Source organism: Podarcis melisellensis, assembly GCF_964234715.1.
Source record: "Podarcis melisellensis genome assembly, chromosome: 9".
Classification (NCBI taxonomy): domain Eukaryota; kingdom Metazoa; phylum Chordata; class Lepidosauria; order Squamata; family Lacertidae; genus Podarcis; species Podarcis melisellensis.
In genome coordinates this window covers 53,032,702-53,051,093 of record NC_138541.1, presented here as the reverse complement: position 1 = coordinate 53,051,093, position 18,392 = coordinate 53,032,702, and the positions used below count along the sequence as shown (strand labels likewise).

The 18,392-nt window shown below is 42.0% G+C and overlaps 2 protein-coding genes across 5 annotated transcripts in view; one reads left to right on the top strand and one right to left on the bottom strand.

Moving 5' to 3' along the window:
• Nucleotides 1–9,844, bottom strand: part of FIP1L1 (factor interacting with PAPOLA and CPSF1) — a 34,216-nt gene extending 24,372 nt beyond the window's left edge. For 2 of the 4 annotated variants that reach the window (XM_081926532.1, XM_081926533.1), the window contains exons 1-7: nucleotides 9,540–9,751; nucleotides 7,189–7,228; nucleotides 6,424–6,484; nucleotides 5,128–5,231; nucleotides 4,402–4,463; nucleotides 3,925–4,032; nucleotides 3,210–3,340 (exon numbers count right to left, since the gene is read on the bottom strand). In XM_081926532.1, coding sequence (XP_081782658.1) covers nucleotides 3,210–3,340; nucleotides 3,925–4,032; nucleotides 4,402–4,463; nucleotides 5,128–5,231; nucleotides 6,424–6,484; nucleotides 7,189–7,228; nucleotides 9,540–9,627 — 594 coding nt within the window. In that variant the 5' untranslated portion in view covers nucleotides 9,628–9,751. Of the gene's footprint in view, nucleotides 1–2,850; nucleotides 2,920–3,209; nucleotides 3,341–3,924; nucleotides 4,033–4,401; nucleotides 4,464–5,127; nucleotides 5,232–6,423; nucleotides 6,485–7,188; nucleotides 7,229–9,539 lie in introns of all 4 variants that reach the window. The other 2 variants (XM_081926534.1, XM_081926531.1) reach the window with 2 other exon arrangements.
• A 2,405-nt stretch (nucleotides 9,845–12,249) lies between these two features.
• The window catches only part of SCFD2 (sec1 family domain containing 2), a 148,299-nt gene continuing 142,156 nt past the window's right edge, over nucleotides 12,250–18,392 (top strand). Inside the window, exons 1-2 of the mRNA XM_081926560.1 lie at nucleotides 12,250–13,378; nucleotides 14,747–14,915. Of these exons, the coding sequence (XP_081782686.1) occupies nucleotides 12,517–13,378; nucleotides 14,747–14,915 (1,031 nt within the window). The 5' untranslated portion in view covers nucleotides 12,250–12,516. The remainder of the gene's footprint in view (nucleotides 13,379–14,746; nucleotides 14,916–18,392) is intronic.

The window sequence follows — 18,392 nt, the reverse complement described above, 5'->3', positions numbered from 1 at the left end:
CATAAAGTAACTCTCTGAATGCCAAAAATGTTTGTATTATTTTGCTGCAGCCTACATAAGATTTTCTGTAAAGCATACTTCTTCAATGTGGGAGAGGGACAGAAACTGAAAATTATAGTATGGTGAACTTTTGAAAAGTTTGAACATCTAGGTTTCTATCAGAACAAAAGCAAAACAAACTTATATGGTGTCCACCATGGAAAAGCAGTTCTTCATGGCATCTGGAGCGAAAAGCAAAACACAGATGCCACAGTAATTGTAGTCTCATTAAATGTGATCATCTCCTTTCAGATAATCATGCCAATCTTCAACATCAGAAAGGAACAAGGCTACAGAACGATTGTGTCTCTATAAATTTAAGAATTCCAAGCCATTGAACAAGGACTGTAATAATCTAGACTAGTCTTCATGCAGACTGTCCTGCACATGAACTGTGTCATTAAAAAAATGCCTCCCACTTGCTAAGAAAATTCTTCTTCAAGTAAACAAAACTTAACATACAAATTAAGCAGAGACAGGAATCAAAACCCTTTCTTTTTACAATAGAGCAGGGTGCTCTTAGCTGCTTGCTTGAGGCAACAAATAATTACTGCTATATATGTGGCAATAATGTATCCCTTTATTTAGGCAAAGAGAACATTGTGGTGTTGTACAGCTAATTATGACTGTATAAATTACCAAAGAGCAGGCCAGGTGGGGTAAACCACATCCATTTTCACAGCTCCATGCTCAGAAAAGTCACCAACATACCACTCCAATGCCATCAAGTAGTCTCAGAGAGCAGAGCCAATTGGACTGTTAAAACTCTCCAATCTGGGCATCCATACTATCACCAAAAGGCTAATGTATTCCCAAAGATCTCCCCCTATTTGAAGGCAGCAAAGCACAACTAGCCTTCAAATTCTCACCAGACATTAGTGAAAAGCACCACTAGACCACAGAATTTTAAACCAGGAGCATTCAAAGTCTGCTATTGCAGTGCAGTAGTCGGAGCTCTGAGTTTGAATGTGGAAACCCAAAGTTCGAATCCAGATTTAAATATTAAGTTTGCAAAGTGGCCTTGAAAGTCACTACCTCTTAGAATTGTTGCTAGGCTTAATGCCACCCTGAAGTCCTTTAAAGGATACAATAAAAAATAAGAGACAAACAAACTAGGAAAGAGCAAACTTCAAATGATTAGTATTACATCAGCCTTGTCTAGATTAGACATCAATTAGGTCTGCTGTACCCAGAATTGGAATACTGAACGCTAATAAAGAATGGAAAACTTGGCTAGTGAATCCAATCCAGAATATGTACAGTGGTGCCCCGCAAGACGAACACCTCGCAAGACGGAAAACCCGCTAGACGAAAGGGTTTTCCGTTTTGGAGGCGCTTTGCAAAACGAATTTCCCTATGGGCTTGCTTCGCAAGACGAAAATGTCTTGCGAGTTCCTGCGGGTTTTTCCCCCTCCCCCCTTTTCCTAAGCCGCTAAGCCAGCTGATCGCTAAAAGCCGCTAAACCGCTAATAGCGCTAATCTGCTAAGCTGTCAATGGGCTTGCTTCGCAAGACGAAAAAACCGCTATAGGAAGAGCCTCACGGAACGGATTAATTTCGTCTTGCGAGGCACCACTGTACTCAAATCTACCTGCAGGCATATAGTATGCACATTGATCAGGCATTCTTATTTATATAGTAAGACTAATATTAGACAACTGTGCATAAAAAGTGATTGGTAACTGGTTGCCCTTGGGCTAAAACCTCCTCCACCTGGCCCCTACTGGCCCAACCTAAATGAAAGTGTTTTAAAGAAAGGGAATTGTATAGTTCCAACTTTCACTTTAAGAAACAAAGAGCTTGCATGAGCTTACACATTCTATTCAACTGTACTCACATATGCATTCTGGAAAAACAAAGCACCCCCATCAATCTTGAAGCCATTTTCCCAAAAACATATTGGTTCCTTGGCACCAGGAACCTACTCATCATCTCACACCATGTCGTTCCTTAATATAAAGTTTTTACACTCAGGTGTCCACAAATGCAGTTGCCAATGGAGACCTCCTACCATTTATCCAGCACGAAGCAAGGCTCCTCTCCTCCCCCAAGTTCTCCATACAGCACAGAGATCTCAAGAGGACAGAAAACTCACACACTTCATGCAGGAAAGAGATAAACACCGCATTGCCTGTGAGTCCTTCTACATGAATGTATGGCAGGGGAAAGGCAAAATCCCATATCTAGGTTCTAACTTCAGAATCAGTCAATGTTCTTGCTGCTTCCCAGTATCTTTTAAGGCTAATAAAACTGTTCCCTCCCTGGAGCTATCCATGCACATCAGAGTGAAAGGGTCAGTGACAGCTGTCTGCCAACACCAGCCAAAATATATGTTCCTCTATCCTTACTGCCAGCTTTATAGTTATCTATGAGGGAGTAAATTGCTCTCCCCCCAATAATACAGAAGTGGATCATTCCTGATATCAGTGAGAGAGGGGGGGGGCACAAGAGAAGCCATCCATTCAATTGGTTCTGATCATTCTCCAGCATGTTTTCTCACTGGAATACTGCACAGAAAATAAAAAACACATTAAACATCGACACTTCCATAAACTAGAAACTCATCTGACTAAAGGGATGCAGCATACAAGGAATTAAAGTACTGCCATAGCAATCATTAGTACATTAGGCCATCAAGTCACAGGCTTGCAGCAGCAAAGGTAAATTACAGGGTTCTACATGCAGCACATCTGGAGTATACATCAAAACACTTGGGGGAAACAGCTACGTCCACTTGTGCTTAGATTCAGACCTTGGAAATGGTATGGCAAACAGTGATTAGAGTGACTAAGGAAAGTTTACCAACATTCACCTTAAAAAGATTGTATGTGCCATCTGGAATCTCTGCCCCTGGCGTTACTTCCATAGCAATGTCTTCGGCCTAAGTTAAATAACACATTGCCCATTAAAACACCACATTATGGACTGATGGGCTACAATACAACTAACAACAGGTTACAAGCTAGTTGTAGCTTGGTGGTTCCACACTATCAACACAAAGGCCAACAAAGAAATGGAGCAAAACTTCTGGGTGACAGGAAGAGGAAGGAAGGTAGGTATGTACTTTGAACCACACAAAGACTTCTAACACTCACTGCGGATACAGTGCTATTCCAACTTCAGAAGGAAAAGCATTTCCATAATTTGGTAATCAGAGAGTCTATTCATTACCGTAATTTTATTTGTCGTTGAGGTAACAGGTAAAATTTCAAGTCCCATTCGTATTCTCTTTTGTTTTTCACAGTATGCTTTCCAGGTGTCTTCATTAAACCCATAATTGAAATAATCTGAGAGATCAGCACCTGAAGAGGGATAAAACACAAACAGTCTAAAAGTTACAACTCAACTGGCAGAGAGGAAGGGAAATAACCCAGTCCTCCACTAAGCTGTTGGTTTTTAAGTGAAACATAGCTGAAAACCATTCTAAAAGGGGTTGTTTTCTACTCCCCCCTGCAGCACATATTAGCTACCAGCAGTGACAATTAATTAACTGCAGTACAAGGGAGAGGGCACTTGACCAAATGGTACATAATCTAGCAAAGAACAACTGCAGCAAAGCAGAAAACTCCAAGCAGATGCTCAAGAGACACCTATGCAGTTAAGAGGACTGCTCTGTTGATACGATGATTTAAAAGATGCACAGGCATATTCTTGTACATGAAAATTCATTTATTTAAGGAAGGGTTTATTCCACATTGATTTAAGAAATTAACCACACTTCTTATCCATAAATTGTGTTCATTGGGTTCTGAGCAATAGTGATCACCCTACTTTCTAGTTGACTGATGGCTTAAGTTCAAATTGCTACATGGAAAACCCACATTTTTATACAATCTCACTGACAAGCTTCTACAGTGATAAAAATTCAAACAGCAAAATTTGTTACCTGGCTTTCTCCAAGGTTTATCCTCAAAGGAATCCAAATCAACTTCTAATAGTGGAACACCATTAATACTTCCTGGTGCATCCAGATCAACTCCTTTCACTTTTGCCCCTACAAAGAAGTGTCAAAATAATATCGTAAGAACCATCACACTATTAACAATTCTACATCCAGAATTAAAGCATATCTGTGTTTATAAGCCTGACAAATAATTGAAAACAATGAAATAACTACAGATACAGAGGGAAGAAAGACATTCAATAGGTACCCTGGGAACATCTCTCAGGAGAGCCTACCTAATATTGTTGAGAAAAATATACTTGCAATGATGTAATTCATAACTTTACAGTTGTACATAAATGCATTCATTTTCAATGTTTTTCTAATTTCTTGCTGTACAATAATGATTGGGATAGTCGGTACAGAATGCTGATTTTTTTTCTTCTATTTTTTATTTTTGACAGCACAGAAGACGCTTACCAGAAGATCCGTAAGATCGTCCTCCTGTCTTGATATTGAGATTCACTGGGGCTGCTCCATACCTAAAAATTAATGTTTGTATTATTAAGTGGAAAAAGGAAGGTTGACAGCTGCCAACTTTAGCACCCATTATTTGCACATGAAACAAAGCCTAATATTTTGTAAGCACACTATCCAAGCCACAAAAAACCCTCAGAATTTGAGGAACATGCTGGCACCATATTCCCATTTTGAATCATGTGTTTCAAAGCATCTGCAGCATAAGCGCTGACTTTCAATATTATGAAAAACCAAGATGTTGCTTTATAAAGCTGTATTATCTAGAATCAGTTGGATTGTGTTACTTTTTAATTAGTCAACCTGGCAAAGTACCGAAAGGGAAAAAAAACTTTTTTTTTTGAGCTTTGTATGTTACTTATAAAATGCCCACATGTGATTAGTTCATCAAAAATGAAACTGGCTTGATCAAACACATGACCAGATGGTTGAAAAACAAAAAAACAAAAAGTGTTACAAACTTACACGTTTCCTTGCTACAGTTTGACAAGGGAAGTGAATATTCACTTGCCTGCCTTAGATCAGATTCATTGTGTCATGGAAGTCAGATGCTGAGCCCGCCAGCAACCAACCAACCAACCAACCAACCAACCAGTGATATGGGTTTCCAATGCAAACTAGAGTAATCTGCATAGGATAATCTGCCCCACATCACTGAAGACAGCTTACCCATATTGTGGGGCTCCTGTTTTAATATCTCCTATTGTGACCTGAACATCGTCTTCATCGTCATCACTATCACTATCACTGTCATCCTCAGCCTCTGTTGCTTTCTACAAGAAATAAGATCACAGTTACAAATTACATTCAATGTAAGTAAGTGACCAACAATGGCAGACTATGATTGAATAGAGTACTTTCACTACAATTATTTCAAAATAAAAATTAATGTTACTGCTTTTTCATATCTGGGTAATATTTATATCATTTAAGACTTCCAAAACATAAAAAACTAAGCAGAAAACTGAGTGTTGAGGATAAACACTGACATCTCAAGAGAGAAAGAGGAGGAAATCTGGCTCATTTCACAGCCCCGGGACCTTTTCATATGTACTACTATGGTGCACCACTGAAGTCAATATGGGCTCTGCCACTGACTTACAATGGATGTGGACACAAGCATCCTCACTATTAAGGTTTTCTAACTAGAGCTGCATGAGAAATAACACAATAATAAAAATAAGTCTGAAATACTTGTGCGTATGTCCATAGTATCCATTGAAAATACTGGCTGGCATCAACCAAAAATGCTATCAAATGCATTAGAAAGCTAACCAGCCACTCCTCCACAAAGTTGGACAAATTATTCACTGATACTGCTAGCTTTGGAAATATTATTTTAATCTCCCCCCTTAAATAATAGTACTAATAATCCATGAATCATTCACAGTACAGTCTCAAAAATGAAATGGCACCAATTTATATATCAGACACAAATGCAATGTAGCACAGTCCTATCAGCATTTTTCCCCACTACCATTCTTCACAACAAACAGCCATTGGGGCTGTGTTATGTGCATGTAGTATGAAGACTGTCTGTATCAGGTAGTTTGTTTTGTTGTTTTTCAGTAACAAGGCAAGTATTTCAGCATTAGTTAAATGCAATCACATGACTCGGTGAAACAAACAAACTCCTACTGAACTAAATTGTTTTTGCAATCATGTTAAATCTATTCATAACGCTGTACCAGTTTTTGACTGATGTTCAACACCATTGTGGAAAAGGGAAAAAAATAGGGAAGAGGACAGTGAAGCTGACTTATTGGATGGACTTTCAAAGATGAGCCTAATTCCAGAAGCCGCACTATCAAGCTTTGGATTTTTCAAATCATTTAGCACCTGGGTTGACTTAACTGAATGTTGTGATAATAACATCCTGCAAAAAAACACATTGACTTGAGTTCATTAGTCACCACAAGCAGTTTGTTCAGAATCCAAGTACATCAAATAATTGGTTTCAATCACCGTTTTCACGACACCATTTTCAGCAGCGGCTTCTTCTTCATTTCCAGTCGGAGGTTGAGCACTTAAAAATATTCATAATAAAAAACATTAACCAAGTTATGAGGTGTTAAGATGTACAAGAAAATCAGTTCCACTTAAAATGGGTTATGTACTTGTTATATCATGGATGGATGAAATAGTGTTCCATAAAAATCTGTATGTTTATTTATTACTGCATTAATATCCCATCCTTCCTCAAGGATAGTGTACATGGTCCTCCCACTTCTCCATAATATTCTCACAGCCCTGTGAGATGGGTTAGGCTGAGAAAAAAGGTAAAGGATCCCTGGATGGTTAAATCCAGTCAAAGGCGACTATGGGATTGCGGCACTCATCACACAGGCAGCCTTCAGGGTCATGTGGCCAGCATGACTAAACCGCTTCTGGTGCAACGGAACACCGTAAGCCAGAGCGCTTGGAAACACCATTTACCTTCCCACCACAGTGGTATGGTACCTATTTATCTACTTGCACTGGGGTGGTTTTGATCTGCTAGGTTGGCAGGAGCTGGGACAGAGCAATGGGAGCTCACTTCGTTGCAGCGATTCGAACCACCGACCTTACAACTGGCAAGCCAAAGAGGCTCAGTGGTTTAGACCACAGTGCCACCAGTGTGGCGTATTGTATCGTATAGTAGCTCTTCAACAAATAATAATAAATTCATGTATTTTCAACACATTTCACACTCAATGCTACAACAATACACACAAATAAAAGAATACCTACTTGCCAGGTGTTTCCTCAGGTTTCTCATCTTCATTTTCATCTACAAAAAGCAACAAGAAGAAAAAATACTACCTCAAAATTATCTCTGACTGCAATAGTGCAAACAAGAATCCCTCACAAATTTCCAGTTTTCATTTTATACAAAATGCACAGATTCCATTTCTAAATATTCCAGCTGCATTTCTCAAATCATGTGTTATCTGCAGTCAGGATTGTCTCCCTTTTTACTAGTCCTTCTACACATGAATTCATAATGGGTTCAAAGTTTTTAAGTTTTATAAGGCTCCAATTCTAAATTGTACCAAATAGTTTCCATGGTTACGAGTTTTAACAGTGTATTGGTGTTTAGATCTCAAATCCTATAATAATTACATAAAACACTAAAGATGTTCCCCAATAATCCAAACTGGATTACTCACATATATTCAAATATAAATCTTGTGTGTACAGAGATTAGTGAAATTTTTGCTTAACTGGAGAAAGTCTTTTATTACTATAATGAAGACAGAATGTTATCCCATTATAACTTACTTCCCTTTACTTCAAATGTTTTGCTATCAAGAAAAAAATTACTTTTCTGAAATCAAGTACAGTAAACCTATCTCACTTCTTAGTGCAACTTTGCTTTACTGTCTTCTTTCTTACCTAGCATCTTCTGCACTTTTAAAAAATGCATGACAGGCACAATGTCAACAGGCACATCTTCTCACATTGTTTGATTACCGGGGGAAATTTTATTTGTTAAATCTGCATGTTATGAAGCTGTGAAAGTTACAGCACACCTATCACTTGTGTTGCAATTATAATGCAAAACCACTTCTATGGGCAAAATACAAAACAGAGCATTCATGTCAAGATGTTCAACAAAATTTCAAAGAACCCAACTTGATGGTGATTCAAATCTCATCATGGCAGTTCTAAACATAGCTGTTAGAAGGTTATCAACCCTAAAACCTTAAGAGTCGCTGTGATGCCCACATATATATATATTTTCCCATCTCTGCTGAAGTGCATACAGCAATTCCATGTAAGAGGTGGCATAACTTGGGGTTTCTTGCAGTAGCACGGGCAATTTGTGTAGCACCTGGACAATAAGTTCCTGGACAACTTGTGTAGCACCTGGACAACTCCCCCCACCCCACCAATAACCTATTTATTTGCTTTTGGTATGGTATTGATTCTGCACCAACAGATGTGAGCTGTGTTTTCTTTGTACTTTTTCTTTAGTGAGTTGTAACCTGCTTCCTGCCTTTTCCTTGCAAGCTGTAACCTTGTCCCTTAAACACACAGGGTCACACACCTCCAGTAAAGCAGCAATATAGAAGGAGGGGTGTTCTTGTTTTATTATGTATCTTGTGTTTTTATCATGTATATTTCTGTTGTGAACTGCCCCTAGATCGATGGAATAAGGGTGGTATACAAATTTAACGAATCAGCCTCAGCATAATGACATACTGTTTGTGCCTTAACTGTCTACTTTCTCCTTACTATCTTTGTTCTGTTTAGAAACAAACTCAATAAATGTGTTTCTGAACACCTTGGGCTTCCCCATGTCTCTCAGGCAGGAAGGCAGGCAAAGGACCAAAACTGGTTGGTGCATTGCTGCTGGCAGCCTTCCAACTCCCCCAGTATTCCTGATTTACCTTACCACTAATAACAACAAAACGTTCAAAAATCGCTACTGGTCCAAAGGCCTTGGCCAATTCCAGAGAGAAAGGAACTGCCTCGATATGGTGGTGGTCGAGTTAAAACGTATTAAAAAGCTGGTGGGCGGAGTATTAAAAAAACAAAACCCAGGGCTATGGAGAGTCTCCCACCAAAGCACGAGGCCTCGAATCAGACCGTGGCTTATTTCGTTTTTCACAAAGACCCAAATCGATTCACGACAAGGCACCCCAACTACATCCAGGGGCCCCCTTTAAAAAAAAACCCCATATGCATGCGCAAGTTCAGAGGGGCTTAACTCTCCCCCAGTGAATGTACGATGGGGCCCGGTGTGCCTATTCGCTTTCCAACCAAGGGGACATTTCCAACCCACAGCGGGGCCTACCGAGCCTCCCTTAAGGAGACGGGCAAACGGCATAAAGGCGGGCAGGGGAAGGTGCCGCGCTGCAAAGGGCAACCCGCCTCCTTCCCAGAGGCCTCCCGGTCCTTTGGGAGCCCGAAAAGCCGGCCGCGGAAAGAGCAGGCCCCGGCTGCGGCCTGGCAACGGACACGCTGCGGGGCAGGGCCTAGCGTTTCCCGCCGGCCGAAACCCGAGGAGGGGCGGCCCGGGAAGCAGCATAATGGCGGCGTGGGGAGCAGCTTGAAGAAAGGAAAGAGGGTGGTGGGGTTTGAGAAACGCTTCGTACCGCCATAGAGCCACTCCTCCTCCTCATCCCCGGCGCCGGCCCCGCTCAGGTCCGCCGCCAGCCTCTCCACTTCGCCGCCGGCCGACATGGCTGCTGCTGCTGATTCTGCACGAGGAAGGCCCGGTTGCGCTTCGCTGAGGCGAGTCCCGCAGTGCGCCCCCCCCCCTCCAACCTCGACCGCTTTTGATTCTTGGCGGCGGCAATAGAAAGGACAACAATGGCTGCCTCTACCTCTCTCGCTCTCCCCCGCCCCCGGAGAAGCGGAGCGGCGGCGGCAAGCGCGACGGCGCCTCGGCCTGCACTTCCCCTCCGCGCCGCTGCGCGACTGACACGCTCGGGAAGGGGCAGGCCTGGGCCCCGTCGGTGGGCGCCGCTTTCCTCCTGGAAGCCTTTCTCTGGCAGCCCTAAGCGTGCTTACTCTGAAGTAAGCCCTGCTGAGCTCCGCGGGGTTTACTTGCCCAGGACAAGAGTGCACAGGGAAACTGAGGAGATCCTCCCCCCCCCAAAACGGATGTCCCTGAGCAGCAACACCTGCACGCCAGCACTACTTTATCCGCCCCACTGAGGATAGCTGGGACACGCAGTAGTGTTGAAACCACAATTACAAAGTAGTTACAAAGTCAGTGCTGTAGTCAGATGCGTGCAGCCCAGAGGATTTAATGCACTTGTCTCACACAAACGCACGTGAGATGCATTCTCAATCCACTCAAACGCCTCACCTGTTTCTCAAAGGTGTGTGTATCTACTTGCAAGGTGCCCCGTGGAAGGGACTTAAAATAAACCAGAAGCTTAAAGATAGTATTTTTTATCCAATTTTAATTCGTTCTCCTCTTGCAAAAAGGGGGTGTGATTTGAGGCATATGATTGGACTGGGGGGGCTGTTACTGCAAAGCACTTTTTATTCTTAAGCAAGGTAGTTTTGTTTTGATGTACCAGTCAGATTTCTCACTCACTACCTAATTAGAGTGGCATTTCCTATTCCTAGGGTATTAGAATGCTGTTTTATGCCCTCTAAGTGCTCTCAGAGACTGTACAACTTAAGCCACTGGGATCTTCCCTTTTCCACCCATTTAAACAACTTAATTTGATTCTATAGTCCCCTGTGCCTTTAAACATAACCTTTACCAACCTTCCATTCTGTACGTCCCTTTGCTCTTTTTCCTCAGTGTCTTCAGCTTGTGGTAGAGTTGGCCTAGTGAAGAGAAGTCAGTGCCTTTAATCAGCATTAGCAATTATTTCTAAAATAAGAGGTGCTAGCTTTCAGGCCTGCCTTTATATCAGACCATTTGTTTAGGGAGGCATCCAGGTTGATAAATTTATTTAAGTCACTCAGTGGGGAGGGGAAAAACAATTTGCATATACTTATACTCTATCTGCTACCACTTCACATGATGTTGTTCCTGGCATTAAAATGGTTTGGCCTGGTGAATGAATAGTGATTCAAATGAAATCATGCCTATGAGAGGGACTTGCATTAATGACTTTTGAAAACAGGTTTCCCCCCAGAATAGATTATCTAGTTATAGCTTCTTTGTCAATTTACTCAAGTCATCTTGAATAACAGATGCAGAAGTACATCTCAGCATTTTGTTGTTCCTGCTGTGCTTTGTAGTTTGTAGTCTGGATTGTGTGGACTTTTGCATAGGGCTGGTTTAAGAATTGCACACCATTTTTTTGCTGAAGTTAGTTGTTCATAACACTCACATGCTTATTTAAATATGTTCAAGGACTTCTACCTGATGGTACTGTTGGATTAGAACAAAGGTTGATTCACCATCCCGTCTCATGTAGAAAATGCTTGTGAACAGGACCTGAGTACAACAGCACTCTCCTCTTATTCCATGGATTACAAAAAGGATCATGATCTATGATTATCTTATTGCTGGCTGGCTGCAATTTATCTGACTTGCTTATTAAGTCAATGTTACCAAGCAGGTGGATTAGTTTTAATTGCAACCTGTTATAGAACTGCATTTGCAATGAAAAATGGGTAATAAATGTTTTAAATGAAGCTACAAACCTAAACCTGTTCACTCAGAACAAAGCCCCACCAAACTCAATGGTGCTTACGCGAAGTTAGGTACAGCTAGGACTTCAACCTTACACATTAATTAAAAATAACTAGTTTCAACCCTTTCCCCTCTAAAACTCACTCTCAGATTATTTTCCTGTTAAACCTTCACCCTCCCCCCCACACGCACATTTAATCAGTGCAACTATGACAAGTCTCTACAGAATTCAGGCTTCCAACTTTTATGACATTCAACAATATATTGTTTAACTTATTAAATCTGATGAGACAATTATGCGAGCCGACAAGATTGTAGCTAGTCTTGGGTGTGCTGTTGCTATTACTACTACAATTGCTATCACTAGGACATCAAAACACCACCGAATACTATTTTGTCTTTCAAAACCGTCATTTTAAAAAATAATAATAAGGCGAACGTGACAGAACAGTAGAAGAAAACAGTAGGAGAAACGCCCGGCACAACCCTCAAAGGTCCCGCCCCGCTACACGTTGCCCAGGCTCCATTCAGCCTCCGCGGCTCTTCCGGGTTGGCAGGCGAACTTCCGCCCTCACGTGAGAGGGGCATTTGCCAGCCAAAGAACTTCGTTCTTACAAGCGCCCGAAACAGCGCCCCGCCTCCAGGTCGCCCCGACCGGCCAATTGGAGTCGGGAGCTGGAAGATGACGTCGCATCTGCGCGACCGCTTCAAAGATAGGCGTGTGCGGATTGTAGAGGCCGGCGGTGCTGTCAACTCCGCTACCCGCTTATGAAGTGCCGGAGTGGCTTAGGATGTGCCTGATTTAAGTATCCCGCGCCGCCTGACGGGCCTCGGAGGTGCACTTCCCGCTTCAACACATAGCAAAGGGCTTCTTTTCACTTTTGCCTCACTGACACCCCTTGCCGCCCCACGTCTGGAGTGGTACCCACTGAGAAGTGCCAGGGGGACCCCAGCAATCCTCTCCCACGATGTCTTCCTCCTCCACCACCTCTTCCTCCTCTCCCACAGCCCCTGCTGGGATGTCGCAGTTCTGCCAGCAAGCCTGGGGGCAGGTGTTTGCCAAGGCGAAGCGAGCTGTTGTGTTCATGGACCCTGCTTGTGCTGAAAGCCTTCACTGGGCGTGTGGAGGAGCTGGGAGGATGCTGCAGGCCGGGGCGATCAACGTCAAGGAGTTTTCCAGCTTTGAATCTGGAGGCGCGGACCAGCCCAAAGCTGTCTTTGTGGTGGGCAGCTTGCTGAAAGGCAGAACGGTGGACATCATCCGTGACATTGTCACTCTCAGCAACTTCCAGTACTGCGTGGTTTTCACAGCTGTCAGCCATGCGGTGCACTTGCAGGCCCACAATGCTCCCGGCACTACTGAGGTTGAAGGTGTCGGCCGGGTGGTCTTTGAACAGTTTGAAGAGAAGCTCTGCCAGTGGATGGGAAACATGAACTACACTGCAGAGGTTCAACATGCCCCTTTGTTCTTGGCACCCATCTCGCCTCATCTCTTTGTAGCACCTGCCTTCTCCTTGTTTTTCCCCTTGATGGCTGAGGATTTGACTCGGATCAATAAAGCTAGACCAGAGAAGAAGAAAATTTCCCACTTGAGTGATGTTGATTTTTCATCTCTGTCTTCAGAGTTGCAGCTTCAGATCAGGTCCTTGGTGTCTGATTTCAACAGCTTGTTTGAGTACCTCAGTGTGCGGGAGGAATGTTTTGCTGTTGGGACAATAAGTAAGATAATTGCAGGGGATCTGGCAAATTATGCCCAGGCTAAGACCAGAAGGAAAACTGCACAACACAGAGCTTCTGTCATCTTTGTGGACAGGACATTAGATTTGACAGGTAAGATGTTTGAGGGATTAACAGTTTGTTTCTTCTTGAAGCTATTCCCCTTAGTTACAAGAATACTAACCTTTGTATGTTACTGTAGGAACTTCTGAACGGAACCACTAACATGCCTGACTTGGTGGAGGCAGTCTTAAATGAATGTTCTAAGGCTCCTAGATTTCATCATAAACACCAGGGCCACTTTGGCTGGAGCAGCACTTGCCTCAAATGAAATCGCCAAACACATATGTTAGGAAACACTTTAAATCTGGTTTTCTGTACTGGAGTAAGGGAAGGTTATATGTAGGTGAGTGAACTGGCAATGACTTCATTGTCAGGGACAGCTGGAGGGACAAGTTTGGCCATGGCTGATTATAGGCCTATTGAGTCAAGCTTGACCAAGGCATTACAGTTTGTTGATATAATAGTTTGTATTTACAGTGGTACCTCAGGTTAAGTACTTAATTCGTTCTGGAGGTCCGTACCGTACCTGAGACCGTTCTTAACCTGAAGCACCACTTTAGCTCATGGGGCCTCCCGCTGCCGCCACTGCACGATTTCTGTTCTCATCCTGAAGCAAAGTTCTTAACCTGAAGCACTATTTCTGGTTTAGCGGAGTCTGTAACCTGAAGCGTATGTAACACAAGGTACCACTGTACTGTAACTTAGATATCGTGGTTCTTTAAAGAGTTGGAGACAGGTGCTCCTAAACACTGTCTTGTTATACTGTTATGGATACTTTTCTGCTTGCATAACTTGAACAGGTTGGCGAGTGATTTCAAGGGTTGAAACATCTTGTTCTTTGGGTTCCTGCTCTTCCTGGCTAGTGAAATCTTCCAGGGATGAGCTTTCAGTAGGATCCCTGAAGGTAGTTAGTGTCACTTTAAGAGAGGGCATAATTCCCATCTTCCTTGAAAGAGGCAGTAATGATAACATTATGGAAGAATCCAAGTGGCTTGCCAAGGCAGTCTTGGAGATCGTAGATTATTTCAAATCCATCCCAAGTTAATAAACCTTTGAGATGCCAGTTAAAGTGTAAACATACTTCTGCGATATGTGCACATCTGCCAGGATTTAACCAGCTTTCCAATTACTGTCAAATCATGGTTATATATAAGAGATCTAGACACTGGGATGTAGTTTACTGTTTTTCCACTATGCGAATAGAGTGTGAATTCATTTTATACAATCATGGTGATCTTTGTTTGTTTAAATAGCTGTCTTCCAAATGGTCAACTTCTAAAATTCACTTTCTTTTCCATTTTAATATTGACATCGTTCAGCTGTTCTTCTTGTGTACACAGTCATATGATTTTGTTTTGTTCTGAATGCTCATTTCATGTAATAAACCTTTTGCTAAATCAATCGATTATTCTTTTTCAGGAGCAGTTGGTCATCATGGTGACAACCTAGCGGAGAAGATACTCTCTTCTCTTCCCAAACTTCCAGGTCATACAAATGACGTGATGATCAACATGGTAGAACTCACAAACCTGCAGAGTGATGATGCAAGTTGCAGTATTGTAGCACCAGGCTGCTTGGCACAACCAAAGTAAGAAGCTTCCATGTGTGTGGTATTCTTTAAAAGCTATGTTGCATTTGAGTTCTGCACTGTTACCTAGTCCAGCAAAACAGAGATGTAGTCACAAGCAGGTTTTGCGTGCATATTCCTTTGCTGGGCTGAAAATGCAGGCTGGATGTATATGTGCATCTGTATTGTGATGCCAACCATAAGCTGCCAGAAAGTTGATGTTTACTATTGTCTATTCAGATATTGATCATTAACTCAAACACCACAATATGATGGCAATTTCACATACAAAAATGTTGCTATTGCCTCATCGTTGGTATCATCTAAAATGGTGTCTGCCTAGCAGAGTGATTTTCTTTTGCCCATGTACCCCTTCAAGTGTTCAGAAAGCTAATTTAAAAAGGGATCTAGTTCAGGTTCCCACTATACAAAAAGGAACTAGTTCAGTTCAAGTTAATAGGATCAGAGAATGGTAGAGTTGGAATGGACCATGAGGATCATCTAGTCCAACCCCTTGCAATCCAGGAATCTTTTTGCCCAACGTAGGGCTCAATCCCATGACTGAGAAAGTAAGAGTCTCATGCTTTACCAAGTGAGCTATAGCTCTACATGCAAATGAATGTTTTAGCTTATAAAAAGTTTATCAGCATCATCGTTCGTCGTCCCCCCCCCCCCAAATTCAACATTCAGAATGTTTACAAGCTACTGTGCTGAAGGGTCCAAAAGTAGACTTGCCCTGTTTATGGCAGCCACACAAGTACCCAACAGGTACTGCTGTTGGAAAACAGAGATGCAGTCATACCTTGGATCCCAAGCACCTTGGTACTCGGACATTTTGGCTCCCGAATGCTGCAACCGCGAAAGTGAGTGTCCCGTTTTGAAAATGTTCTTTGGAACCCGAATGTCTGACGGGGCTTCTGCCAGGTTGCTGGAGCTTCCTGCAGCCAATTAGAAGCCACATTTTGGTTTCTGAATGTTTTGGAAGTCGAACAGACTTCTGGAACAAATTTCGTTCAACTTCTGAGGTACGACTGCACTCATCAGCCAATTATCCTGATTGATACACCAGCAGAAGATCAGCTAATTATCCTGATCTAAAATGAACCCAGAAGTGGTCACTGGAGGTCAGCTATGATTCCCTGTTTTGTTGTTGTTTAGTCGTTTAGTCGTGTCTGACTCTTCGTGACCCCCTGGACCAGAGCATGCCAGGCCCTCCTGTCTTCCGCTGCCTTCCGCAGTTTGGTCAAACTCATGCTGGTAGCTTCGAGAACACCGTCCAGCCATCTCGTCCTCTGTCATCCCCTTCTCCTTGTGCCCTCCATCTTTCCCAGCATCAGGGTCTTTTCCAGGGAGTCTTCTCTTCTCATGAGGTGGCCAAAGTATAGGAGCCTCAGCTTCAGGATCTGTCCTTCCAGTGAGCACTCAGGGCTGATTTCCTTAAGAATGGATAGGTTTGATCTTCTTGCAGTCCATGGGACTCTCAAGAGTCTCCTCCAGCACCAATACAGAATTACCACCGCCCCAATGTCACAGAACATTTGTCAAATAAAAAGAGGCAAAACAGTCTAACGTTACAGAACGGAAGATTAAAGTTTTTGCCTGGTGCCTAAAAATCAGATAGTGGTGGCACCGGGCATTCCTCCCTGAGGAAAGCATTCCACAAGTGGGAGCTACTCCAGAGAAGGCCCATTTTTATGTAGAACCTTTGTTTTTTGAGGCAGTTGCGTACATTGTTCCCTCAAGCATTGTGTCAGACACAAGAGTGACTTGGGTGGTTGCTTTCCATCACTGTACTATAAAATGCTTAGGAATTTTGCTGTGAGAGCTGTAAGCTTAAAAGTGGATCAGATGCTTAGTATGCAGAGATTTGCACGTTTAACCTCTGGCATCTCCAGGTAGGGCCAGGAAAGAACTCTGTGTGGAATTTTTGAAGAGCTACTACCAGATTTGCCATAATGCTGGGGTTGGGAATCTGTGGTTCACCAGATACTGTAGGACTCCAATTCCCATCAGCCCCAACCACTCCAGCTCCAAGTGTCTCTGGTTGCCATTGGCTCAGCTGCTCAGATCCTAAATAAGGGACTGGCAGGGAAAGTGGAGGAGTGAAAAAGAAGTGGACATTTAGGAAAGCAAGGGCCTGGGAAAGGAGTATTGGAAGACTGGGCTGTAGGGAAGAAGAGAATAACAGAATACTTGGGGGAGGGAATCTGGGAAGGAGAGGAAATGCAAAATGAAGGCAGGTCCATAAGACTTAGCTGTAGAGGAGTTCAGATACTGATTTGAAATAATCTGCTAAACATTTGGCTGCAGTTAGCTAGACTTGTGAAATGCATCCTAAACTGTAGTCTGAACTGATGTTTGCAATATTCAACTCTGAAAGAAGTCCATTTAAATTTGAATTGAATTACTGTTTTGGCAGTGAACTTCGGATCAGATGTCATTCTTCATAAAATGTTTGTTGGCAGTGATGGGAATTTTGTTGAATTTGTTATTTCTGAATAAAGGTGTGTGTGAGATATACACACACACCTAGAGTTTGGAATCCTCCGTCAGGTAGTTCACATTTTAATAGATGTTTCTTCTAAGAATTTCAAATGTATTGGGATAACGGAGAAAGAAGATCTCCTTTCTCTACAGCATGCTATATCTATTTTATAAATAAATAAATAAATAAATAAATAAATAAATAAATAAATAAGTAAGTTTCCAGCCAAAACATCTGGGCTTAGTTTATGGAGTTAGCAAGCAGATTTAATGAATATTTATGGTTGACGTAGGGCTATAAAGCAGTGTCTTTACTTAAATCTAGGGAAACAATTAACTTCTTTAAAGATGAAAATTTTAAATTCTCTGTTCTCTTAAAGTTATTGGACTTCAAACCCAACCACTTGAAAAACTGAAAAATGCAGCAATGTCCTTAAAATTATTTAAATCATATTAGTCATGTGCAGAATTTTCCATCGAGAAAACCTTCTTGCTATAATTGCTGACACATTGGTCATTTAGTAGAAATGGATTGCAGAGAATATATATTTTTGGAGAGTGATAATCTTTTTTTCTTTAAGTATATAGTTTATATATTATGAAATAAAACTTATGGATCATAACTATAAAGTTGCGTGTGTGTGTATATACACAATGGTAACACGAACTCCCTCATTGTGGGTTTTTTAATGAAAGTGCAGTTTATAAATATTTAAAGAAAGAAAATAAAGGTGATAATACTTTCTATATTTGGGCACCCACGGAAAATGTGCAAAATTTATTGGGCACTATAGAACTTTGTGAAACATGCAAAATTCCAGTCTCCCCATGGCTGTGCTGTCAGTGATGCAGTAACATTTGTCTGAGAAATCAGTTCATAATCCACTCAGATTGCTCAGCTGCAAATCCTTAGCCTTGAAGATATAATAATAATAATAATAATGATAATAATAATTTTATTATTTTGGTCACAGACCAGTTCCAGCTCACATACAATATCAGGAAAGTCATAAA